The 22,442-nt window shown below is 48.8% G+C and overlaps 1 protein-coding gene across 2 annotated transcripts in view; it reads left to right on the top strand.

The window, feature by feature from the left end:
* Positions 1-19,997, top strand: part of LOC134538957 (clavesin-1-like) — a 34,363-nt gene extending 14,366 nt beyond the window's left edge. The window contains exons 4-8 of one of the 2 annotated variants that reach the window (XM_063380582.1): positions 1,331-1,484; positions 3,599-3,792; positions 13,040-13,150; positions 16,171-16,321; positions 18,429-19,997. In XM_063380582.1, coding sequence (XP_063236652.1) covers positions 1,331-1,484; positions 3,599-3,792; positions 13,040-13,150; positions 16,171-16,321; positions 18,429-18,457 — 639 coding nt within the window. In that variant the 3' untranslated portion in view covers positions 18,458-19,997. The remainder of the gene's footprint in view (positions 1-1,330; positions 1,485-3,598; positions 3,793-13,039; positions 13,151-16,170; positions 16,322-18,428) is intronic. The other variant, XM_063380583.1, reaches the window with a different exon arrangement.
* The last annotated feature ends 2,445 nt before the right edge of the window (positions 19,998-22,442 follow it).

Below are 22,442 nucleotides of genomic sequence, written 5' to 3'. Positions count from 1 at the left end.
ATCAAATAATGTTTCTTTATTTGGGACATATTTTGAATGTATAATGCTGTATTACAATAACAAAGCTATTAAAAGTTTTGTGTGTTTTTTTTAAAAATAGTTTTGAAGAAAAAATCAGCAATTTGTGTAAATGTCATTTACAAAAAGATTTTGTGAAACTATCCCTTTTACTAACAGGTTTAGATATTTGTATTTTACAATATTTAGACCAATAGCAGCTTAAAAACCCAAATGAAAGTACAATTTCCATGGATAAATATTTCGTAATTGACCTGCACATTTATTATACACTGTACAATAAACTGAGCACGAAGGGATATTCATGAAATAAAAACCAGTTGGTCATTAAAAAAAAATAAACTCCAGAAAAAATGTTTTACTGGTGAGTTTTGCTTTACTACATATCTACTTCAGTTTTCCACATAATCGCCATTCAGTTCCGAGCTCTTTTCGTAACTATGTACCAGTTCCTTTGAACCCTCCTCACAGAAGTTCGCCACCTGGGAGTTAAACCAGTTGACGACGGCAGCGTTGAGCTCCTCGTCGTCAGCTTGACGAGGGACCGTTCGCGGTCACCCACGGCGACATCTTCAAAGACAGTCCGGCGAGCGGCGGCCAGTCTCTCGGGCGAGTCGCGCGCCTGGAAGCGCCGCCACCCGCGGAGCAGGCAAGTGCTGCGGGAAGCCCGCGCGCAAGGGGCACCTCAGTCCCCGCGACCAGCCCGGCAGGCGTGGCTACTGGTGACGAGGAGAGCGAGGTGACGCTCCTGTGCAGTCCCCAGGCGGCGCACTTCCATGGAGAGGGATAATAAACTGGTGCTTAATACTGAATGGCGATTATGTGAATAAATGAAGTAGATAGGTAGTAATCTAAACCTGCCAGTAAAAACATTTTAACACGAGTTTATTTAATTTTAAAGACAAGAGGACCTTCATGAGTAGTCCTCGTAAGCCACTTGGAGGTGAGCCCGAAAGCGGCGCGGCATGCTGAAACCGTAAATTCATGAAAGGATGTAGCAAGAGATAGCCATTGATATGATATTCGCTGCTTTGCCTTGCTGCTTTTCATATTTATAACCATTAATACTCATCTGTATGCCATTTTGTAGATCCGTTGTGAGGAAATGATATGCCATTTTCGTTTTCTCTGGGCGCGGATCTGATTGGCCGATTCCATCCAAACACGCAACAGTTTTGCGGAAACTGGAATCATGCAAACATGGCTGCGCCAATGACGTATTCAGCAACATTGGAAGTTGTTGTAGCGAAAGTTCGGCAGTGTAGAAGTATTGTAAAGGAATGTCCGTGGGTGTGGGGGCGCGTGTCTGCAGCTGAGGAGCTACTACCGCTTCGTGCAGAAGAACCCCAAGCTGTCGGCGAACCTGACTCCACTGCACAACTCGGCGGTGTTCGCGCAGGACCTGCTGACGATCTTGCCGAGGAGGGACCAGCACGGGCGCAGGATCATGCTGCTGGAGGTCGGCAGTGAGTGTCCTTCGTCCTTCCCGCGGCCAGCCACCCCTGGTGGCGAACAGCTGCGATCATAGCTGTAGGCGAACAGCTGCGATCATAGCTGGAGGCGAACAGCCGCGATCATAGCTGGAGGCGAACAGCTGCGATCATAGCTGGAGGCGAACAGCTCCGATCATATCTGGAGGCGAACAGCTGCGATCATAGCTGGAGGCGAACAGCTGCGATCATAGCTGGAGGCGAACAACTCCGATCATATCTGGAGGTGAACAGCTGCGATCATAGCTGGAGGCGAACAGCTGCGATCATAGCTGGAGGCAAACAGCTCTGATCATAGCTGGAAGCGAACAGCTGCGATCATATCTGGAGGCGAACAGCTGCGATCATAGCTGGAGGCGAACAGCTGCGATCATAGCTGGAGGCGAACAGCTCTGATCATAGCTGGAGGCGAACAGCTGCGATCATAGCTGGAGGCGAATAGCTGCGATCATAGCTGGAGGCAAACAGCTCTGATCATAGCTGGAAGCGAACAGCTGCGATCATAGCTGGAGGCGAACAACTCTGATCATATCTGGAGGTGAACAGCTGCGATCATAGCTGGAGGCGAACAGCTGCGATCATAGCTGGAGGCAAACAGCTCTGATCATAGCTGGAAGCGAACAGCTGCGATCATAGCTGGAGGCGAACAGCTGCGATCATAGCTGGAGGCAAACAGCTCTGATCATAGCTGGAAGCGAACAGCTGCGATCATAGCTGGAGGCGAACAGCTGCGATCATAGCTGGAGGCAAACAGCTCTGATCATAGCTGGAGGCGAACAGCTGCGATCATAGCTGGAGGCAAACAGCTCTGATCATAGCTGGAGGCGAACAGCTGCGATCATAGCTGGAGGCAAACAGCTCTGATCATAGCTGGAAGCGAACAGCTGCGATCATAGCTGGAAGCGAACAGCTGCGATCATAGCTGGAGGCGAACAGCTGCGATCATAGCTGGAGGCAAACAGCTCTGATCATAGCTGGAGGCGAACAGCTGCGATCATAGCTGGAGGCAAACAGCTCTGATCATAGCTGGAAGCGAACATCTGCGATCATAGCTGGAGGCGAACAGCTGCGATCATAGCTGGAGGCAAACAGCTCTGATCATAGCTGGAGGCGAACAGCTGCGATCATAGCTGGAGGCAAACAGCTCTGATCATAGCTGGAGGCGAACAGCTGCGATCATAGCTGGAGGCAAACAGCCGCGATGAAGGTTGACTGAAGTGGGACCGCCCTGGGCGCATCTAGGCGAGGCAGGTCAGCATTCACGTCGCCGCGGAAGCGGGGAGATTCTCGTAGGCAGACTCGCTGGGAGCCCACGGACTTGAGCGGTGAGGTTGGGGCCTGGGGAGACCACCGGGTCCTGGAAACGAATGTTTTCAACATTGATCGGTCCTCTTCAATCAACAAGACATTGCTAACAGAACGTTTAGCTTACAAACTGATTCCGACATCGGAATGAAAACAAATGACAAGGGCTATTACTATAAATTAAATTTACGTCAATAATGGAAGGAAATTAGCTTTGAAATAAAATACATATAACAATTTTTAAAAAGACATTAGATTTAGGTGTTGAACATATTTTGAAATATCTAGACCAATTAAATTAAAAACAGTTGTTAAATTACACAGCAGAATAAATCTAAAGGGAAATGTTGTATGGATAAATTTTTTTAAAAAAGTATAGGGGCCAAATGATCCGCTAGTTATTGAGAAATAAAACTATTTATTTGCGCAAGGAAAATCGCATTGACTTGTAAATCATGATAAAAGTTTAAAGCTGGTGGTCACTAAAAATAGTAAAATTATTTTAAGCAAGAGCATAAATTATGTACAACATATTTTTTTCCTTCAAATTTTCACATGCACAAAAACCACATTGTTCATTCTACGTGCGATGTAACAACGGTAAAATATTACACACGAATTAACAAGAAACTCATTCATTTTTTCACATCCCCTTGAAATCACACTTGGCAAGGTCATGCTTTACGATACTGCCGATTCCTTTCACAGAATTGTTGTAGTCGTCTTGGTCCATTTCCATATCCTCCCAATATAAATGGAATATTTGTGTGTGTGGCTGTCCACAGGGAAGTGGAAGACGGACATGGTGTCAGTCGTGGACCTGCACCGAGCCATCTGGATCGCGATGGAGGTGGCGAAGCTGGAGCCCAGGACGCAGGTGGCTGGATCCGTCGTCATCCTGGACATGCAGGACTTCGGCATGAAGCAAGTGTGGCAGGTGTCGCCCAGCTTCGCCGCCAACCTGGCGCACTGGGTGCAGGTGGGTGCCTCGCTGTGGGCCTTTACTTGCTCTCTCTGCCACCTTGTGCACGCCCCTGAACACTCTCCTGCAGCTAGGAGCTCCCTCACCATCCTGGACATGCAGGACTTCGGCATGAAGCAAGTGTGGCAGGTGTCTCCTAGCTTCGCCGCCAACCTGACGCACTGGGTGCAGGTGGGTGCCTCGCTGTGGGCCTTTACTTGCTCTCTCTGCCACCTTGTGCACGCCCCTGAACACTCTCCTGCAGCTAGGAGCTCCCTCACCATCCTGGACATGCAGGACTTCGGCATGAAGCAAGTGTGGCAGGTGTCTCCTAGCTTCGCCGCCAACCTGACGCACTGGGTGCAGGTGGGTGCCTCGCTGTGGGCCTCTACTTGCTCTCTCTGCCACCTTGTGCACGCCCCTGAACACTCTCCTGCAGCTAGGAGCTCCCTCACCATCCTGGACATGCAGGACTTCGGCATGAAGCAAGTGTGGCAGGTGTCTCCTAGCTTCGCCGCCAACCTGACGCACTGGGTGCAGGTGGGTGCCTCACTGTGGGCCTTTACTTGCTCTCTCTGCCACCTTGTGCACGCCCCTGAACACTCTCCTGCAGCTAGGAGCTCCCTCACCATCCTGGACATGCAGGACTTCGGCATGAAGCAAGTGTGGCAGGTGTCGCCCAGCTTCGCCGCCAACCTGACGCACTGGGTGCAGGTGGGTGCCTCGCTGTGGGCCTTTACTTGCTCTCTCTGCCACCTTGTGCACGCCCCTGAACACTCTCCTGCAGCTAGGAGCTCCCTCACCATCCTGGACATGCAGGACTTCGGCATGAAGCAAGTGTGGCAGGTGTCGCCCAGCTTCGCCGCCAACCTGACGCACTGGGTGCAGGTGGGTGCCTCGCTGTGGGCCTTTACTTGCTCTCTCTGCCACCTTGTGCACGCCCCTGAACACTCTCCTGCAGCTAGGAGCTCCCTCACCATCCTGGACATGCAGGACTTCGGCATGAAGCAAGTGTGGCAGGTGTCTCCCAGCTTCGCCGCCAACCTGACGCACTGGGTGCAGGTGGGTGCCTCGCTGTGGGCCTTTACTTGCTCTCTCTGCCACCTTGTGCACGCCCCTGAACACTCTCCTGCAGCTAGGAGCTCCCTCACCATCCTGGACATGCAGGACTTCGGCATGAAGCAAGTGTGGCAGGTGTCTCCCAGCTTCGCCGCCAACCTGACGCACTGGGTGCAGGTGGGTGCCTCGCTGTGGGCCTTTACTTGCTCTCTCTGCCACCTTGTGCACGCCCCTGAACACTCTCCTGCAGCTAGGAGCTCCCTCACCATCCTGGACATGCAGGGCTTTGGCATGAAGCAAGTGTGGCAGGTGTCTCCTAGCTTCGCCGCCAACCTGACGCACTGGGTGCAGGTGGGTGCCTCGCTGTGGGCCTTTACTTGCTCTCTCTGCCACCTTGTGCACGCCCCTGAACACTCTCCTGCAGCTAGGAGCTCCCTCACCATCCTGGACATGCAGGACTTCGGCATGAAGCAAGTGTGGCAGGTGTCTCCTAGCTTCGCCGCCAACCTGACGCACTGGGTGCAGGTGGGTGCCTCGCTGTGGGCCTTTACTTGCTCTCTCTGCCACCTTGTGCACGCCCCTGAACACTCTCCTGCAGCTAGGAGCTCCCTCACCATCCTGGACATGCAGGACTTCGGCATGAAGCAAGTGTGGCAGGTGTCTCCTAGCTTCGCCGCCAACCTGACGCACTGGGTGCAGGTGGGTGACTCGCTGTGGGCCTTTACTTGCTCTCTCTGCCACCTTGTGCACGCCCCTGAACACTCTCCTGCAGCTAGGAGCTCCCTCACCATCCTGGACATGCAGGGCTTCGGCATGAATCAAGTGTGGCAGGTGTCTCCTAGCTTCGCTGCCAACCTGACGCACTGGGTGCAGGTGGGTGCCTCGCTGTGGGCCTTTACTTGCTCTCTCTGCCACCTTGTGCACGCCCCTGAACACTCTCCTGCAGCTAGGAGCTCCCTCACCATCCTGGACATGCAGGACTTCGGCATGAAGCAAGTGTGGCAGGTGTCTCCTAGCTTCGCCGCCAACCTGACGCACTGGGTGCAGGTGGGTGCCTCGCTGTGGGCCTTTACTTGCTCTCTCTGCCACCTCGTGCACACCCCTGAACACTCTCCTGCAGCTAGGAGCTCCCTCACCATCCTGGACATGCAGGACTTCGGCATGAAGCAAGTGTGGCAGGTGTCTCCTAGCTTCGCCGCCAACCTGACGCACTGGGTGCAGGTGGGTGCCTCGCTGTGGGCCTTTACTTGCTCTCTCTGCCACCTTGTGCACGCCCCTGAACACTCTCCTGCAGCTAGGAGCTCCCTCACCATCCTGGACATGCAGGGCTTCGGCATGAAGCAAGTGTGGCAGGAGTCGCCCAGCTTCGCCGCCAACCTGACGCACTGGGTGCAGGTGGGTGCCTCGCTGTGGGCCTTTAATTGCTCTCTCTGCCACCTTGTGCACGCCCCTGAACACTCTCCTGCAGCTAGGAGCTCCCTCACCATCCTGGACATGCAGGGCTTCGGCATGAAGCAAGTGTGGCAGGTGTCGCCCAGCTTCGCCGCCAACCTGACGCACTGGGTGCAGGTGGGTGCCTCGCTGTGGGCCTTTACTTGCTCTCTCTGCCACCTTGTGCACGCCCCTGAACACTCTCCTGCAGCTAGGAGCTCCCTCACCATCCTGGACATGCAGGGCTTCGGCATGAAGCAAGTGTGGCAGGTGTCTCCTAGCTTCGCCGCCAACCTGACGCACTGGGTGCAGGTGGGTGCCTCGTGTGGGCCTTTACTTGCTCTCTCTGCCACCTTGTGCACGCCCCTGAACACTCTCCTGCAGCTAGGAGCTCCCTCACCATCCTGGACATGCAGGGCTTCGGCATGAAGCAAGTGTGGCAGGTGTCTCCTAGCTTCGCCGCCAACCTGACGCACTGAGTGCAGGTGGGTGCCTCGCTGTGGGCCTTTACTTGCTCTCTCTGCCACCTTGTGCACGCCCCTGAACACTCTCCTGCAGCTAGGAGCTCCCTCACCATCCTGGACATGCAGGGCTTCGGCATGAAGCAAGTGTGGCAGGTGTCTCCTAGCTTCGCCGCCAACCTGACGCACTGGGTGCAGGTGGGTGCCTCGCTGTGGGCCTTTACTTGCTCTCTCTGCCACCTTGTGCACGCCCCTGAACACTCTCCTGCAGCTAGGAGCTCCCTCACCATCCTGGACATGCAGGGCTTCGGCATGAAGCAAGTGTGGCAGGTGTCGCCCAGCTTCGCCGCCAACCTGACGCACTGGGTGCAGGTGGGTGCCTCGCTGTGGGCCTTTACTTGCTCTCTCTGCCACCTTGTGCACGCCCCTGAACACTCTCCTGCAGCTAGGAGCTCCCTCACCATCCTGGATATGCAGGACTTCGGCATGAAGCAAGTGTGGCAGGTGTCGCCCAGCTTCGCCGCCAACCTGACGCACTGGGTGCAGGTGGGTGCCTCGCTGTGGGCCTTTACTTGCTCTCTCTGCCACCTTGTGCACGCCCCTGAACACTCTCCTGCAGCTAGGAGCTCCCTCACCATCCTGGACATGCAGGGCTTCGGCATGAAGCAAGTGTGGCAGGTGTCGCCCAGCTTCGCCGCCAACCTGACGCACTGGGTGCAGGTGGGTGCCTCGCTGTGGGCCTTTACTTGCTCTCTCTGCCACCTTGTGCACGCCCCTGAACACTCTCCTGCAGCTAGGAGCTCCCTCACCATCCTGGACATGCAGGACTTCGGCATGAAGCAAGTGTGGCAGGTGTCTCCTAGCTTCGCCGCCAACCTGACGCACTGAGTGCAGGTGGGTGCCTCGCTGTGGGCCTTTACTTGCTCTCTCTGCCACCTTGTGCACGCCCCTGAACACTCTCCTGCAGCTAGGAGCTCCCTCACCATCCTGGACATGCAGGGCTTCGGCATGAAGCAAGTGTGGCAGGTGTCGCCCAGCTTTGCCGCCAACCTGACGCACTGGGTGCAGGTGGGTGCCTCGCTGTGGGCCTTTACTTGCTCTCTCTGCCACCTTGTGCACGCCCCTGAACACTCTCCTGCAGCTAGGAGCTCCCTCACCATCCTGGACATGCAGGGCTTCGGCATGAAGCAAGTGTGGCAGGTGTCGCCCAGCTTCGCCGCCAACCTGACGCACTGGGTGCAGGTGGGTGCCTCGCTGTGGGCCTTTACTTGCTCTCTCTGCCACCTTGTGCACGCCCCTGAACACTCTCCTGCAGCTAGGAGCTCCCTCACCATCCTGGACATGCAGGACTTCGGCATGAAGCAAGTGTGGCAGGTGTCGCCCAGCTTCGCCGCCAACCTGACGCACTGGGTGCAGGTGGGTGCCTCGCTGTGGGCCTTTACTTGCTCTCTCTGCCACCTTGTGCACGCCCCTGAACACTCTCCTGCAGCTAGGAGCTCCCTCACCATCCTGGACATGCAGGGCTTCGGCATGAAGCAAGTGTGGCAGGTGTCGCCCAGCTTCGCCGCCAACCTGACGCACTGGGTGCAGGTGGGTGCCTCGCTGTGGGCCTTTACTTGCTCTCTCTGCCACCTTGTGCACGCCCCTGAACACTCTCCTGCAGCTAGGAGCTCCCTCACCATCCTGGACATGCAGGACTTCGGCATGAAGCAAGTGTGGCAGGTGTCTCCTAGCTTCGCCGCCAACCTGACGCACTGGGTGCAGGTGGGTGCCTCGCTGTGGGCCTTTACTTGCTCTCTCTGCCACCTTGTGCACGCCCCTGAACACTCTCCTGCAGCTAGGAGCTCCCTCACCATCCTGGACATGCAGGACTTCGGCATGAAGCAAGTGTGGCAGGTGTCTCCTAGCTTCGCCGCCAACCTGACGCACTGGGTGCAGGTGGGTGCCTCGCTGTGGGCCTTTACTTGCTCTCTCTGCCACCTTGTGCACGCCCCTGAACACTCTCCTGCAGCTAGGAGCTCCCTCACCATCCTGGACATGCAGGGCTTTGGCATGAAGCAAGTGTGGCAGGTGTCGCCCAGCTTCGCCGCCAACCTGACGCACTGGGTGCAGGTGGGTGCCTCGCTGTGGGCCTTTACTTGCTCTCTCTGCCACCTTGTGCACGCCCCTGAACACTCTCCTGCAGCTAGGAGCTCCCTCACCATCCTGGACATGCAGGGCTTCGGCATGAAGCAAGTGTGGCAGGTGTCGCCCAGCTTCGCCGCCAACCTGACGCACTGGGTGCAGGTGGGTGCCTCGCTGTGGGCCTTTACTTGCTCTCTCTGCCACCTTGTGCACGCCCCTGAACACTCTCCTGCAGCTAGGAGCTCCCTCACCATCCTGGACATGCAGGGCTTCGGCATGAAGCAAGTGTGGCAGGTGTCGCCCAGCTTCGCCGCCAACCTGACGCACTGGGTGCAGGTGGGTGCCTCGCTGTGGGCCTTTACTTGCTCTCTCTGCCACCTTGTGCACGCCCCTGAACACTCTCCTGCAGCTAGGAGCTCCCTCACCATCCTGGACATGCAGGACTTCGGCATGAAGCAAGTGTGGCAGGTGTCTCCTAGCTTCGCCGCCAACCTGACGCACTGGGTGCAGGTGGGTGCCTCGCTGTGGGCCTTTACTTGCTCTCTCTGCCACCTTGTGCACGCCCCTGAACACTCTCCTGCAGCTAGGAGCTCCCTCACCATCCTGGACATGCAGGGCTTCGGCATGAAGCAAGTGTGGCAGGTGTCGCCCAGCTTCGCCGCCAACCTGACGCACTGGGTGCAGGTGGGTGCCTCGCTGTGGGCCTTTACTTGCTCTCTCTGCCACCTTGTGCACGCCCCTGAACACTCTCCTGCAGCTAGGAGCTCCCTCACCATCCTGGACATGCAGGGCTTCGGCATGAAGCAAGTGTGGCAGGTGTCGCCCAGCTTCGCCGCCAACCTGACGCACTGGGTGCAGGTGGGTGCCTCGCTGTGGGCCTTTACTTGCTCTCTCTGCCACCTTGTGCACGCCCCTGAACACTCTCCTGCAGCTAGGAGCTCCCTCACCATCCTGGACATGCAGGACTTCGGCATGAAGCAAGTGTGGCAGGTGTCTCCTAGCTTCGCCGCCAACCTGACGCACTGGGTGCAGGTGGGTGCCTCGCTGTGGGCCTCTACTTGCTCTCTCTGCCACCTTGTGCACGCCCCTGAACACTCTCCTGCAGCTAGGAGCTCCCTCACCATCCTGGACATGCAGGACTTCGGCATGAAGCAAGTGTGGCAGGTGTCTCCTAGCTTCGCCGCCAACCTGACGCACTGGGTGCAGGTGGGTGACTCGCTGTGGGCCTTTACTTGCTCTCTCTGCCACCTTGTGCACGCCCCTGAACACTCTCCTGCAGCTAGGAGCTCCCTCACCATCCTGGACATGCAGGACTTCGGCATGAAGCAAGTGTGGCAGGTGTCTCCCAGCTTCGCCGCCAACCTGACGCACTGGGTGCAGGTGGGTGCCTCGCTGTGGGCCTTTACTTGCTCTCTCTGCCACCTTGTGCACGCCCCTGAACACTCTCCTGCAGCTAGGAGCTCCCTCACCATCCTGGACATGCAGGACTTCGGCATGAAGCAAGTGTGGCAGGTGTCTCCCAGCTTCGCCGCCAACCTGACGCACTGGGTGCAGGTGGGTGACTCGCTGTGGGCCTTTACTTGCTCTCTCTGCCACCTTGTGCACGCCCCTGAACACTCTCCTGCAGCTAGGAGCTCCCTCACCATCCTGGACATGCAGGACTTCGGCATGAAGCAAGTGTGGCAGGTGTCGCCCAGCTTCGCCGCCAACCTGACGCACTGGGTGCAGGTGGGTGCCTCGCTGTGGGCCTTTACTTGCTCTCTCTGCCACCTTGTGCACGCCCCTGAACACTCTCCTGCAGCTAGGAGCTCCCTCACCATCCTGGACATGCAGGGCTTCGGCATGAAGCAAGTGTGACAGGTGTCGCCCAGCTTCGCCGCCAACCTGACGCACTGGGTGCAGGTGGGTGCCTCGCTGTGGGCCTTTACTTGCTCTCTCTGCCACCTTGTGCACGCCCCTGAACACTCTCCTGCAGCTAGGAGCTCCCTCACCATCCTGGACATGCAGGGCTTCGGCATGAAGCAAGTGTGGCAGGTGTCTCCTAGCTTCGCCGCCAACCTGACGCACTGGGTGCAGGTGGGTGCCTCGCTGTGGGCCTTTACTTGCTCTCTCTGCCACCTTGTGCACGCCCCTGAACACTCTCCTGCAGCTAGGAGCTCCCTCACCATCCTGGACATGCAGGACTTCGGCATGAAGCAAGTGTGGCAGGTGTCGCCCAGCTTCGCCGCCAACCTGACGCACTGGGTGCAGGTGGGTGCCTCGCTGTGGGCCTTTACTTGCTCTCTCTGCCACCTTGTGCACGCCCCTGAACACTCTCCTGCAGCTAGGAGCTCCCTCACCATCCTGGACATGCAGGACTTCGGCATGAAGCAAGTGTGGCAGGTGTCGCCCAGCTTCGCCGCCAACCTGACGCACTGGGTGCAGGTTGGTGCCTCGCTGTGGGCCTTTACTTGCTCTCTCTGCCACCTTGTGCACGCCCCTGAACACTCTCCTGCAGCTAGGAGCTCCCTCACCATCCTGGACATGCAGGACTTCGGCATGAAGCAAGTGTGGCAGGTGTCGCCCAGCTTCGCCGCCAACCTGACGCACTGGGTGCAGGTTGGTGCCTCGCTGTGGGCCTTTACTTGCTCTCTCTGCCACCTTGTGCACGCCCCTGAACACTCTCCTGCAGCTAGGAGCTCCCTCACCATCCTGGACATGCAGGTCCTTGGCAGGTGATTCCTAACTTCGCCGTCAACCTGGCGCACTAGGTGTAGTTCATTGCCTATCCACGAGCTCACATTTGCCTTGCTCTGCTACACCTGTTACACCTCCAAACACTCTTCTGCAGCTAGGTCTCTGCCATCCAATGGCATTATTCAATTGCAAGGTTATGTACAAATATTGGGCTATTGTAAGAAGATACAATATTTTTTTGCTTTATTTTCACCCAATAGGCTAGATTTCAAAATAATACCTCCACTCAAATTATGAATAACACTGGATTTGCTGCCGCTTGTGTCAGATGCCATCTATGTCTCTCACTAGTCGTATTGGTGTTCGCACAACCATAGGATGAATTATTACCATGTGGTCTTTTCGTGCGAGTTAGAATAACTATTGTCCGATAAACTAAGACAAGGAAGCGCAAATGTTTGTAGGTAAGCTTGTTGGTGAAATTTACCAAGAAATTGTAGGGTGGTTAATAATTAATGAGGGCTATAACCATTAAGATTTGTTCGATCCATTCGATATAAAAGTATACTTAAATCACGTATAATTCTTCTTTACTCTAGTGATTGGGCAACTGTGCCCTTGACACATCAAAGGCGGCTCTGAACAAAAAACAACATAGTGACATGGCTACCTAATCATTTGCAACATAGTCTAAAATATCAAATGTGTTTTGACGTTGGTTGTATTCCAAAGACCACGAAATCGAAATGGACTTGATTAATTTATGTTTAGGTTGGAAATAAAATAATCTGCGGGATTATCGTCTCTAAGTAATGGTGATTTATCAGGGATTTTTTTTAAATTAGCTAGACTTCAATATTCATTTCTACATCACTACTCTCTTTACTTGATTTGATAAGCTAAATTACCTATTGCCAATATTTACTGATATAATGAGAATGAAGCAGCTGCATTATCGTATGGAACGTCCACGATTATTCATAAATCGACTTCGTCACATATAAAACATTTCTTCCTACTATAAGAGTAATTGAATAATTTTGGTTAAGAAACTATCTATGCTCAATTTTTTTCGAGATAATACATATAAAATTGTAGTCAGGGGCTTGTATCATGTCATAAACTTGTGTGTATTTAGTATTAAAATGTGACTGAGTACATGGAGGTAAGAAGTTAAGGAGTGGGTATGAGTAATATTTGCCATTTTCATAATTGAAGTCAAAAAGGGTAGGACCCCCACTCTCTGTTTCTCATGCGGATAGAAAAGCATTTCATTGTATTAAATACTGAAGTTTAATTATAATTACTTGCGTATGTGTTTATAACCTCTTTGTTTAACAATACTCACTTCATAATGCCTTTTTTACGATTGTTCATAGCGAGTTCCTTTCAACGCTATCAAACAAACTTCTATAGAGCTACCGTATGTTTTGCTACCCAATTGCTAACCAGATGACTTAAACTTGAGAGCAGACAGCCACTTCAGGGACTAACACCTCCCTGACTGTCGGCAGGAGTGCATCCCAGTGCGGCTGAAGGGTGTGCACATCGTGAGGCAGCCCTACGTGTTCAACATGGCGTTCACCATCTTCAAGCCCTTCCTGCAAGAGAAGCTGCGCAACAGGGTCAGTCACACTGTCTGTAGCACTGCAAGCTTCTGTAGCACTGCCAGCTTCTGTAGCACTGCAAGCAGCTGTAGCACTGCAAGCCTCTGTAGCACTGCAAGCAGCTGTAGCACTGCCAGCTTCTGTAGCACTGCCAGCTTCTGTAGCACTGCAAGCTGCTATAGCACTGGTGGTGCGTGCATGGTTTCATAGCCAATAAATAGAGACCTGAAAAATTCGCGGGTTCATTACGTTTCATGCTAAAATTCAAATAATTAAAACTTAGTGCTGCTTCTACCATTGGTCCAATGTTAATCTGGAGGACTGAGGGCAAATTAGAGACCCTCACTCGTAGAAGTGCCGAATCACAGGCCACCCAGTCGTGACGACTCACAAGTCAGCAGCCAATGAACAGTTGGCATTTGCCCGAGTGTGTAAAGGATATTGGAGTCTATCCTAAATGTCATTGAACCCGCAAATTTTTTCTGTCTCTGCCAATAAATAAACAGAATTTCTGATGATCCAGTCGTTAGCCGAAACAGTTTCCCTCGCATAAACCAGCCAACATAAACTAGCTCTTAAACTAGATGATCAACTGGAATCGTATGTCCGAGGCACCTGCCTATTACTGGCAGTGATCTGACAATAATCGAAAACGGTTTATAACGGCGTATGCGTAAATGTTACACTACCTTCATATATGTAAACTTAAATATATTAAGCTTCGTTTACATTTTGTATAGTTTTCAAATTCTGTCCTATATTTTGTTACACTCCACATTTTAAACTGGCATCCCAATTTATAAGTCGTATTCATGTCAAAGGAAACGCGGTCGACACTAGCACAGCGTGTTGACGTGAACACAAGCAGCCGGCAGTTGCCTGGACGGGGGCACTCCTGAGGGGCCGTGGCCTCGCCTGTTGACCCCACTTGACCCGAGTGGCCTCGCCCCAGGCACCTCACGCCGTCGGAAAGCCTATATTGCACACACCCGAATACTCACGTCGGCAAGCCTTCTTTTCACAGACGAGAGAGCCAAACACCCGATCGTGCATCTTCGGTTTTTTTTTTGTTCATTTTAAATAAATATACAACTCATGATAACTAATGGTCAATTAGGTTAGGTTAGCTACATTAAAGATACTGTGAAATCATGTAAACGGTTTCCTAGCCCTGGATAGCTACATATTAAAAAGTTATTTGCTAAGCAACCATAAAATGATTTTACAATATTTTTAATGTAGCTATACTTACCTAATATAACCAACCTTCCACAATGTTTTAAAGTATTTATAATGTAGCTAACGCTTCGGGGAACTCCGGGTTTGGCTCTCTCGTCTGTGAAAAGAATAAGCGTGAGTATTCGGGTGTGTGCAATATAGAATGTACATCATAGGCTTCCCCATGCCGTCCCCAGAGCGTGACGTCACACTTGCGTCACGAGCCCAGGTGGTCGGCGAGGCGGGATGATAAGCGCGACGCTCGCTGGTGCTTCTAGCGCGGTGTCTCCTCTGGACTGGCGCGCAGTCTTCTCCCAGTGCATTGTGCGGTGACCGTAACATTATATGGCGGAGAAATGAAGATAAATATGTAATGAAGGCCCTTTGAGTGTTTTACAGAATCTGTACCGGGCATTACATGTCTAAATATTGCTCTTAAAACACACATTTCAAGGGGGGCGATTACACGAGTAGCAACTAGGGGAAAGTGACTACTATCCTGTAAATGGCAGAGTAGCTGTTCACACACACAATTCCACAATGAAATAGTTCCGTGCAGAAGGGACAATGCGCAATCGTGTTCATCGTCGTGCTGTAAGAACATGTTTGAAAAATAACGCAAAACCATTGTTGCAAGAGCTACGGAAATCTTTAGAAAAAACACAGAACAGAGAAAATAATATCCTCATATGTTACCTGTTTCTCGGCCCCTTTATCTGTAATATACAATGTTAATGTTTCAGACACATTAAATATCGTGGTGCAATTCTGCAAAATTCCATAGTCTCTGGTTCTGATAACCTCATCTTCTTGAACTAACCGAGCGCCACGTGTTTACGAACTGGCTCGCCAGGCGTTCTAGACGGCACGGCTCACACAGATAGTGTATGGGTGTTGAGTATGTGTAGTGGAACATAGTGGGTGAGCTTCTATCCACATGTGCTATCCACCAGACTCTACCAACTACTAGCTTTAGTATTGCCGAGTAATTCCCCATATGTCCACACGAGGCTAGTAGGGTGACCTTACTTACTTGCCCTAAGCTGCTGTTTCCTTTTATCCTACAGGGTGATCGATCCTTTATTTGCAGCCAACGAATGAGATCAGCAGGCTAGGATATGCAAAATAATGTAAGGGTCAACGGCAAAGTCACTCATCTCACAGAATTTTCCCGTATCATTTGGGACTGGTGATGAAATCTAAACGTTCGTTAGACTGCAAAAGGTCAACACCCGTGTGATTGGCGGCCGTATGCACGAGTGGCCATTGCCTTATTTGACCGGGCCATTCAGGACGTTATTTCCTTCCGCACAAAACTGCCGTGCTGTGATTGGTCTGCCGACAGTAGACACGCACCTGGAAAGAAACTCAACCAATTGAGTTATAACACGCAGCTAGCCTCGCAATGTTATAGTCTTATCGTGTGACGTGTTTCATGTTTGACAGTTCCCGGAACCCGTAGCTACTAGTACCCTCCTCCAAACAGTGTTTCTGAAAAACTTCTTTTGAGTGTCTGGGTTCGTGTCATGTGTTGCTACGCAAGTGAGCTTGGAAAATGTCTACTGTCTTAAAGAACTATAGAATCTTACATAAAATACGTGACGCAGTCTTAAATAGCCCACAAATAGCACGTAAGCTTGCAGCAAGCCTGTTATGTTACTTGAATTAGACTTGAAATGTAAGCTTTACACATCAAGCTTGTTTCAATCAAGCCTTCTTTGAAACATGAACCATTGCCGCAAGCTTTTAATGTGTAAACTAGTTGGTTTGATTGAAGCAAACACACTTGCGACGAGTCCCGGGGATCCCCCTGCTCGCAGATCCACTTCCACGGCTGTGATTGGCGCGCGCTGCACAAGCACGTGGCTCCAGCCAGCCTGCCCGCGCAGTACGGCGGCGACCTGAGCCTCCCGGAGGGCACCTCCGTCAAGCTGCACCAGAGCTTCGTCCTGTTCGAGGAGGAGTTCCGAGGTGAGCCTCTTGCGAGGACAAGTAGTCCTCCGGCCGGGTAGCACGCGTCCAGCCTGAAGCTAGCTGGTCTAGTGCGCCTGGCAGATAGGCCGCCACTCGCTCAGTGCCACCGGCCGGGTAGCGGGGCTCCAGGCTGAAGCTAGCTGGGCCTGGCAGGTAGGCCGCCACTCACACAGTGCCACCGGCCGGGTAGCGGGGCTCCAGGATGAAGCTAGTTCGGCCAGAGCGCCTGGCAGGTAGGCCGCAACTCGCGCAGTTCCTCTAGCCGGGTAGCGGGGCTCCAGGATGAAGCTAGTTCGGCCAGAGCGCCTGGCAGGTAGGCCGCAACTCGCGCAGTTCCTCTAGCCGGGTAGCGGGGCTCCAGGCTGAAGCTAGCTGGGCCTGGCAGGTAGGCCGCCACTCACACAGTGCCACCGGCCGGGTAGCGGGGCTCCAGGATGAAGCTAGTTCGGCCAGAGCGCCTGGCAGGTAGGCCGCAACTCGCGCAGTTCCTCTAGCCGGGTAGCGGGGCTCCAGGCTGAAGCTAGCTGGGCCTGGCAGGTAGGCCGCCACTCACACAGTGCCACCGGCCGGGTAGCGGGGCTCCAGGATGAAGCTAGCTGGGCCTGGCAGGTAGGCCGCCACTCACACAGTGCCACCGGCCGGGTAGCGGGGCTCCAGGATGAAGCTAGTTCGGCCAGAGCGCCTGGCAGGTAGGCCGCAACTCGCGCAGTTCCTCTAGCCGGGTAGCGGGGCTCCAGGCTGAAGCTAGCTGGGCCTGGCAGGTAGGCCGCCACTCACACAGTGCCACCGGCCGGGTAGCGGGGCTCCAGGATGAAGCTAGTTCGGCCAGAGCGCCTGGCAGGTAGGCCGCAACTCGCGCAGTTCCTCTAGCCGGGTAGCGGGGCTCCAGGCTGAAGCTAGCTGGGCCTGGCAGGTAGGCCGCCACTCACACAGTGCCACCGGCCGGGTAGCGGGGCTCCAGGATGAAGCTAGTTCGGCCAGAGCGCCTGGCAGGTAGGCCGCAACTCGCGCAGTTCCTCTAGCCGGGTAGCGGGGCTCCAGGCTGAAGCTAGCTGGGCCTGGCAGGTAGGCCGCCACTCACACAGTGCCACCGGCCGGGTAGCGGGGCTCCAGGATGAAGCTAGCTCGGCCGGAGCGCCTGGCAGGTAGGCCGCCGATCTTAATATTATGTAATCTATACTAATATTATAAAGCTGAAGAGTTTTTTTTGTTTGTTTGTTTGAACGCGCTAATCTCAGGAACAACTTGTCCGATTTGAACAATTCTTTCAGTGTTGGATAGTACTTTTATCGAGGAAGGCTGTAGGCTATATTATATTATCAATAACATTAGGGATCCTTACTTAAAGTACAATTTAGAATCTAATGCCTTGGAGGGGGTTAGATACAACATGCATTACACGTACGAAGTGTGTGTTTACAATGCCGCAGGCGCTAGAAGTTTATTTCCTATTGCCTATTAACATTGTTGCCACGCACTAGATGCCTTATCATTCTTAATTTTCCCATACAAGTAAAAAACACCCGTGTGATATTAACAACGAAGCAATCAGTACCCTCATATAGAATACATAGAGATAGTGTGAGGTATATATGTAGATATAAAGAGATAAATACAGATAGAGAGATACATAGATATATAGGACTATAGATGTAGATAGAGATAAATATATATTTAGAGACATGGATCGATTATTTGTATATGTGTACCTACTTCAAACATATTACAAAACAAAACTGAATGAGGCATTGCAATGCATGCCGAGCATTAGCTAGATAATGCAATCTTTTCAATATTAGTAATCCGTTATTTTTCAGTTTTTTTTCTATATTACTTTATAGAGTCTAGATTACATTCAGACCAGGTAAATAACTATAAACTGGCAGAACAACGTCTGTCAGGAACTGAAAGTGATATAAATTATTTTGCACACTTGACATTCAAATTAAGAAGACAATTACTAACTACATCTGATCTCTAAACAGTTCCCCTTCACCCTGTGTTCAGCCTGGACAACGCTGGGTACTGCAGCTAGTGACATATATACAGACCTTCTGGCTCTGCGCCAATGCTCTGAGGTGTGACGCGAGTGTGGTTGTTGCAGAGCACGAGAAGTACGGCTACACGAGCTAGTCGCAGAGCACGTTTCACGCTGGGGTCTCAGCTGCTCTGTGACGTCACACGGCGCTACCTCCGCTACTGACGAGAGCTGCTCCCTCTCTTTGCGAGTGTGGTAGCGCCCAACCTACCTTCTCGCGCTCCTCGTTTCTATGTACTTTACGCAGCGAACTCATGAATTGATAATGTTAATTGTAAAATACTAAGTATATGTTTTCATCTGTATTTTTTTAAAGTCGAGTTCACTTATTACAATTTTGTTGTAAAGTTATTACAATAGCACTAGTAAGAACAAGTGGAATATTTGTTGTAATAAATAAATATCTCGTTTAGACAAGAAAGTCAGATAATGGAAATCAATATAAAATAAAAACAATAAATATATTTTAAAATGTACCATTACCGTCCAAGTTAATAGACGCTGCAACTTGTGACCCATGAAATCCAAAAGTATGCATTTGTGTACTTAGGCAATCAAACTTGAGCGTCCGTTATAATCTTATTTGTATTGTTTTACTTATTTCAACTTGTTTTTGTCCAAAACAATGACAGTGAATAATAGACATTCTTATGTCGCAGTAACTAGAACAAATATTTTCTACTCATCTTGATTTTGAGGCATTGCGGATTTCTATGTACGTCAAATTTTCTGCGTTCTTCTAAGGCGAAATTATTCGAAGGAAAAATTGTGTATTCAGCAATTCATTCTAGATAGAACGTGTGCTTAGTTTCTTAGGCGACTGAAATGGAAAATAAAACATGTGTGGTAATGGGTCGGGGCAGTAAGTTTCCGCGGAAACAACTGGACTCTCACTAGACTGCAGCAGCAGTTCTTCCTTGTGATTGGTGGCCTTCTGCAGAGACGCCATTGCCTTATTTGGCCGGACCATTCAGGTCACGATTGCTCCTCCACAATAGACATACATATGGAAGGAACAATAACAGGTGCTACATTGTTTCTACTTTTGCAGCTATTTTCTAAATCTTATCAAGAAAAAACACGTGCCTCTAATATTGGGTAACAATGTCACCTAAACATTTAAATTTGCTGATATTTTCAAATAAGTGAATGTGTTAGAGTTGGTTTTAAAAACAACAATATTGGCATTTGTTAATTTGGATTATCTTAATTGCAGGCTCTTCGTGTCAAAAATGTTAAGACCATTTTGTTGCAATCCATTGTCATTATCACCAAATTGAAAAAGTACTTATAATAGACATCTGACAAGAAAATGATCAACGTTAACGCTGCTATCTACTCTGTTCAAAATATTGTAACTTGAAATTGTAAAAGCGTATTATTTTTCCATCAGGTTATCACAAAATTTCTTACTTATTCTCATACCTACACTAACAAGCAAATTCATTATCTTAAGATATGAAACTTTATGTCTGTCTCAAAGTAAATAAGAAATTTAGGAGTATACTAATATAAGCGAATCATAAAATAAAAAAAATGGTTTGACGTTTTTATTGTAAATATGCTAGTAAATTCTTTTGATACTGTATTTGTAATACACTGTTTTGTTTACAATAAATTTTGATTTTTAAAAAGCTTGGTTTTATTCCAAAGGTTCTGATGGAATTTTCAATTTTTATTATCAAAGGTTGTTACCAAATATTAGTACCTCTTTTGCAACATATTTTTAATATTAGTTTGAAACCTCTAGTTTCCTTAATAAGTGGAAAACAGCAAATGTAATCCCTGTTCACAAAAGGTATTCTAAATTAAATGGCTCAAATAATCTGCCGATTTCATTACTTACTGGATTCTTCAAAATTAAAAACAAAGTCTTTAAATTTTTAAACTTTCAGTAATAAATTATATTGTAATCAACATGGTTTTAGATGAGGAATGTCGACCTACAAACTTACTTACCTTTCTTAATTCAATATATTTTGATGTCTCAAAACAGAGTACCGGTTGATGTGCACTACTTCGACATAGCCTAGGCCTTCGATACAGTTATTCATTCTTTTCTACATTGTAAAATATAAAATTTTGTTTTAATCAGTAATTTTGCTAAATGGTTTTCAAGTGAATTAAAAACAGAAATTTTTTTCCGTTTCTATTAACAGTCATAATACTTTCTTGTTTAATACTTGCTTTAGTGTTCCTCAGGGGTCAGGGCGGTACTTTATCACTTCTCCTTTTAAATATATTTATAAATGATACCACTCAGGTTCTAAATAACTCTATTTGAATATTTTTGCTGATCATCTAAATATATAAAAAGAAATTATAATATATAATGATTGCTTCTTATTACCAAATGACACATAAAAGTCAATGATTGATACCAAAAAATTTGGTTATACAAAATAAAGATAAAACGAAAACAATAACATTTACAAGGAAAAACCAGCCAGTTAAATTTAACTATCTATTAGAAAACTCTTTGATGTGAAATGTCTTTTTATTAAATATCTCGATGTCATTTTAGACTCCTAATTATTATTTTCTATAAATATGTTCATTATTTATACTCTAGTTCTCAAAAAATTTATTACTTATTACTTGTTTTGCTACTGATCATGATTCAATTATTTCCCTCTAGTTCGCATTAATTAGATTTTAAATTAGAATACTGTTCAGTAATCTGGAATGGCATCAATATGGCTGGTATAAATAAATTAGAAAATATTCAAAACAGATTAATCCAACTAATGAATCTTTAGAACTTTCTTCCGCCCAATCTGTCTGATTCCCATTGTTAACAGTACAACTTACTTAGATGCACTCTTTGTTCAAAATTGTTATGATTCCAAAATTAATTGTAAATATATCCTCGATAATACTGGGCTAGAAACTACTCAATTTAATACTCATCTACTTCAAACTTTTGTACTCTCCCACAACTATAACGACCTCATTTATAGACTCATCTCAAAATACAGTAAAAAAATCATAAAGTCTAGAAGTTAATACTCCACTTACTCCACTCACAAATCGAGTTTTTTTTTAATTTTTAATATTTATAAATATGTAAATATATGTTAATATTAAATGCTTTCTAGTCGTGTCATTAGAGTTAATTAGTCTTTATTTTGAATTTTTAGTTTTTGTAGGGTTCCTTGTTCGTTGAATGTATTTATTAGCTGTGGAAACTACTAATTTTAACTTATAGTGACTGACACCATTCTATTAGTCAATTGTGAATATTTTCCTGATTTTTTACAAACAGCAGATAAGAACTTGCCTACATTTGGTGACATTATTTGCTGCAGAACACAAAAGGCAAGGCTTGTATAGTGGACATCCGAAGAAATAGTCCTAGGTAGAAATAATTTCAAGAAAATTTAATAACTCAATAAGGGTGCGAATACGAGTATTTAGAGGAGCAAAAACTATTAAAGTCTTGTTTTTAATTTCATCAAAATATTTTCCAAAACAATATATATTTATATAAAAACTTTACAGCCCTAAAACTAATTATATAAGTTATCCATTCATTAAGCCTTTATACTAATATCAAGGTAATATATTACACATTTACTGTTTTTTTACAGTCATAAACTTGAATTTAGCTATGGAAATATTGTAAACCAATAAAACATTTAAAATCATAAAATAGTGTCAAATTACATTACTATTAATTTCAGATTGGGAATCAAATTGATTGTTGCCGATTTTGGGTGTATGTGCAGTGATATGGTATCTAAAAATATTTTCAAACATCTCATTTTATTGTCAAAATAATGTTTTATTTAGTGGACGCACACAAACAAATCAACAAGAAAACAGGAAACATTGAACATTAATATATTTAAGTACTTATATTTACTGTTTAAATTAAAAAATCTCAATTCATTGTAAGAAGTCTTTGCAAGTCGAAGAGAATATGTCCGCAGTGTATGCATTCCCCAAAGCAAGAAATATGTTTGTCTCGGAAGTGTGTTTATTTCCATCAACTATTTAACACAGTATGCTAATTCTATGTATTCGTATAGGTCACTGAGTTAAATCAGTTTCTGGTATCCTCAGGAAGAATGTATTTAG

The sequence above is a fragment of the Bacillus rossius genome, chromosome 14, assembly GCF_032445375.1.
Source record: "Bacillus rossius redtenbacheri isolate Brsri chromosome 14, Brsri_v3, whole genome shotgun sequence".
Lineage (NCBI taxonomy): Eukaryota > Metazoa > Arthropoda > Insecta > Phasmatodea > Bacillidae > Bacillus > Bacillus rossius.
Note: the sequence above shows the minus strand (reverse complement) of the source record. Positions and strands in the feature narration are given on the sequence as shown.